Raw genomic sequence first — 4630 nt, forward strand, 5'->3', positions numbered from 1 at the left:
TGCCTGGGTGACTGTGGTGTGGCCAACTGGGGCGCTCACTTGCCCTCTGATGATCCAGGCTAAGGGTCACCTCCGAGTAGCCAGAAATCCAGTCTCCCGTTAACTCTTCAGAACCGTTAATATTGGCAATTAGTTAATTTTTTTTAACTCCTCATTCCCCTCCCCCAGCCCTTGGCACCCACCAGTCAGCTTCGTGTCTCTGTGAATTTGATACTCTAGGGACCTCCTATAAGTGGAATCACACAGTGTTCATCTTTTCATGACTGCCTTATGTCACTTAGTATAATGTCCTCAAGGTTGATCCACGCCGTAGCATGTGCCAGAACTTCCTTCCTGTTTAAGGCTAACAGTCCATTGTATGGATGGGTCGTGTTTTGTTTACTCATCGCCTGTTGGACACATGGGTTGCTTCTTTTTGGCTGTTGTGAATGATGCTGCACAGGTGTGTCTTCAAGAGCCTTTTTTCAATTTTGGGGGATTTATACCAAGGAGTGGAATTGCTGAGCCATATAAAAATTCCACGTATATAACGTTCTGAGGAACCGCCATACTGTCTTCCACAGCAGCTGCACCATTTTACGTTCCCACCAACAGGGCACAAAGGTTCGTCAGCCACACTCGTCGTTTCCTATTTGTTTTTGCGAGTCGGACATCAGCGGGGCGCCGACTTGCGTTTCCCTCGATCGGTGACAGTGTGCATCTTTTCATGTGCTTAGTGGCCATCTGTCTATCTTCTTTGGAGAAATGTCTATTAAGGTACTTTGCCCATTTTTGATTGGATTATTTCATTTTTGGTTGTTGAGTTTTAGGAGTGCTCTATGTACACTATTCTGGATATTACTCTCATCGGATATTACAATTTGCAAATATTTTCTCCCGTTCCACAGATGGCCTTTCGCTTTGTTGACTGTGTCCTTTGAGGCTCAGAAGTTTTTAATTTTGAGGTACTCCCATTTATCCATTTTTACTTTTGTTGCCTATGCTAATTTAATTTAAAACAAAAGCCTCTGGGCCAGAACACCTTGGGGATACTTTGGGATTGTGGGGGCAGCTGGTGTGAGACCCAGGGTCTAGCCACGTGCTGGCTCACTCGGGGACCCCAGCTCTTCTACTTTCTCTGTCTCTGTAGCCTCTCTGCACAGCCACATTTGCACCCCCACCCCACCCCACCGCCCCAAGACGCACACCATCTGAGACGACCGTGAAGGAGGTGTCATTGTCTCCATTTCACAGATGAGGAAAATCAGGTCCACCAACATCATCCTGCAAGCATTGTACACCAGGCCTGGTGCCCCGGTGTGTGACCCCAGAGGGTCACAGCTGATTCAGGGTCCAGGAGCAAGCGCGTTTCAGCCTGCCCGGCTGGAAAATCCACGCTGTTGGCTGCATGGGGCCTGGCACAAAGGAGCAGGTGCCCATGAATGTTTACCGCGCAAATTAATGCCTGAAGGATAAAGGGGTACTTTCTTTGGAGTTGGAAAGTTGGCCCAGATGCCAGCTCTGGGTGGCGGTAGCAGTGAGCTGGGTGCCCACCCGCCCTCGTACACAGAAACGTGCATGCTCATGGCCAGAGTGTGGGGTGGGGGGAGCGGTATTTACAGCCAGATCTGAGGAGTGGCTCTGGGACTAAAAATAGACCAGGGGAAACACAGGGCTGGGTTCCCCCTGGACTGGAAGCCAATGTCCTCACTCCTGGGCAGGAGGCAGACAGACCCAGGGCAGGCGTTCTCTGAGGCGGGCCTGGGACACTCCCCTTGCAAACCTCCACTTCCTTATCCCTCCCACTACCGAGGGGGACAGGAGGGCAGAATGCAGAATCAGAAAGCAGTGTCTGCCCACAGGTTTCGCAAGGCCTCCACGGCAGGGGGCAAACCCTTTCATGGCTCTGCAGCTTCTGACAAGAGAGGAAAGACGAGGTGGCTGCCAGGGGCTGTGTCGTCCTGGCCGCTGCATGTGTCAGGAGAGAGAGCCCAGCCCAGCTCCTGCGCAGCCTTAACTAATAGCAGGGCCAGCCCGGGTCAGCTCGGTGACCCAGGTTTCAAGCCCGGCCACGTTTCCCTGTGACGATAATTACCCCACAGCGGCCATGCCCAGATGGAGAGTAATGGCGGTTCCTCGCTCCCAAAAAGCAGTGACCCCTCGCCCAAAGCATCGCAGCTGGAAGGGACTTGGGGTGTCACCTAAGCCACCCTCTGCCTCCCCAGGGTTCCAAACCAGGAAGCGTCACCACTATTTCCCAGAGCCCAGGCTCCTCTGGAGGCTTTGCCCGCTCAGAACCCACCGCCTTTCCCTAATAACAGTACTTTAAGTTCATCTTATGAACAAAATCTACTCCCCCTCCCTCACGTCCAGCCAATGCGACTCAGGTATCAAGTAACTCCCCCAGCTCCAGAATGAACACGTGGACCCAGAATTAGCCACTGAAAGCATCTCGTACCCGTGGCCACCATGACTGGGTCGGGGCCAGGCATGCAACTCAATGGGAGCCAGTGAAATTCGGATCTGGAACATCTGTTGACATTCTGAACTGGGGGACTGGCTAAGAGGATGGGACAGAGGTTAAACTGTCCGTGGTCATCTTGCTGCTGACAAGGGCAGAGCCCACCTGGTAATAACGGCACTCAGAGGAAACCGCTCCGAGAACAGCTAGTCCTGCGGACTCTGCGCCTCTGGATCCAGCCTCGCCGGGAGTCAGAGCCCGGGCTGCATGTCCCTTCATGAGCCAGTAGGTTCCTCCTTTCGGCTGATGGCAGCTAGTGTGGGGATTCTGTCACTTACACCCCCAAAGAGTCCTGAATGACTACAAGTCACTCATAGTTTCCTCCCCACCCAATTCTAACAACCCCTAAACCACAGCCGGAGGAAGAGGTGGCCTTTTGTCAGGATGTCAGAGAGGAAGAGGGGAGGAAACAAACAAGGAGGCCGAAGAGAGGATACCAAGGCCCAGGGCAAAAGGGAGGCAGCGGCCATCGCGGTAACCCAGACCAGGCCACGCCCCGAGGCGTCCGTGGACACTGCCGCCCATTTCCTTCACTGAACACGTCACACCTTCCGATTATCTTGTAATTGTCAGGGGTCGGCCTCCCTCGTCAGACTGTCACAGCCACGAGTCTGGGAGGTGCCACCGCTGCTCTCTACCGTGCTCTCGCATCTCATTGTAGATGCACACAGTAGGTGCTCAGCATTGTAGATGCACACAGTAGGTGCTCAGTGTGCAGACACAGGCACGGAGAAAGGGAGGAGAGGGATGTGGGAGGAGGGCTGAGGGGAGACACAGGCATACGGAGGGCAAGGGTGACGAACGGGCGGTGACAAGGCCGTGGGCAGAGCCCCTGCAGGGCCCTCGGGTCGGGGCGAGCTCATTCCTGTAGCAGTGGGGGGAGGCTTTTGTGTGCCCACCTGCCCAGCTCCTGGACGCACTGGCTGAGGTGGGAAGTGGCCTGGGTAGCCCCAGGCCCACCCCAGAGCTCGGACCACGGAGGGCAGGAAGCAGGACAGGGCTCTGCTGGGGCCGAGGGTCTGCCTGCCTGCTGCCCTCCCCGGGGGAGCAGTGCCCAGGCTGAGTGCAGGGGAGCCCCACTGCCCCTGCTCTGTCACCTCCCCCCACTCGCTTGGCAGCTCTGGGACACCCCTCCAGTTCTCTACGAAGCACCAGAAAGCCTTGTTCCCACCCACCCCCTCCCGAGGGGCAGACCCTGCTCCAGGAGAGGGGAGGAGCAGCCGGGGCCAGGCACAGGATGACCGTTCCTGAGCCCGAGGGCGCGGCCAGTGGCAGGAGGCCAGGCAGGTGCTCACCTCGCGGGTGACCTTGCCATTGTCAAAGTCGTACAGGGTGAAGGTCCACTCCTGCCGGCTGTCCTCCTCCACAGACACGTCACACTGTAGCTCCTAGACACAGACAGATGACACACGGGTGTGACGGGAACATGCGGAGGCCTGGTCACGGGGCTGCCGCCTCCCCACTGCCCTCCCCAGACCCCGTGCAAAGGCAGAGCAATGACCAAGGCATGGCGGGCCAGAAAGGCCAGGCCAGGCAGGGGACATTTGGCCCAGGGGAGGTGCCTGCAGGGGTGCTGGGCAGTTTCTGGGTCCCCAAAGCACAGGAGAGAGGTCTGAGAGGGGGCTTTGTATCTGGACGCAAGGCACAGTAATGTTGGGGCTCCTGGGGTGGCCACCTGACCTGGAAGGCAGGAGAGGGTGACCACAAAGAACTAAAGTTCCAGTCAGCCTCAGGTGCCACCTCATGTGTGGCCAGCCCTCCACAGCTGCATGTCCACCGCCCTGGGCATGCCTTCTCTGTGCCTCAGTTTCCCCTCGTGTCAATTAAGGAAAATGACAGTATCGTCCTTACGAAATCATGGGGAACAGCAAGTGGCCGGCCCCTTGTCCGCTGGGTGTTCTCCTGCAGCTGTGGGGATAGTTCCCCACCTCCCACCTCAAGCGCCTGGCTTTTGTGTCCCAGGGACAGACGGCATGCCAGGGTGGGGGGCCCGAGCCGTGGTGAGCCTCTATGCCCCTGCAGGAGGCAAATCTGGGGGCACCATGTACACCTCTGGGAGGGACCCCGCCTGCCCTGGCTGTGACCCGCCCGTTAACCCTTTACTGGCTTCCCTCCATCCCTGCTCCCAGG

The 4630-nt window shown here is 56.8% G+C and overlaps 1 protein-coding gene across 1 annotated transcript in view; it reads right to left on the reverse strand.

Annotated features, from left to right (window-relative positions):
- Positions 1–4630, reverse strand: part of NKD1 (naked cuticle homolog 1) — a 149143-nt gene that overhangs the window by 5119 nt on the left and 139394 nt on the right. Inside the window, exon 7 of the mRNA XM_011360187.2 lies at positions 3735–3888. Coding sequence (XP_011358489.1) covers positions 3735–3888 — 154 coding nt within the window. The remainder of the gene's footprint in view (positions 1–3734; positions 3889–4630) is intronic.

The sequence above is a fragment of the Pteropus vampyrus genome, unplaced genomic scaffold (genome assembly GCF_000151845.1).
Source record: "Pteropus vampyrus isolate Shadow unplaced genomic scaffold, Pvam_2.0 Scaffold51, whole genome shotgun sequence".
NCBI classification, from domain to species: Eukaryota; Metazoa; Chordata; class Mammalia; order Chiroptera; family Pteropodidae; genus Pteropus; species Pteropus vampyrus.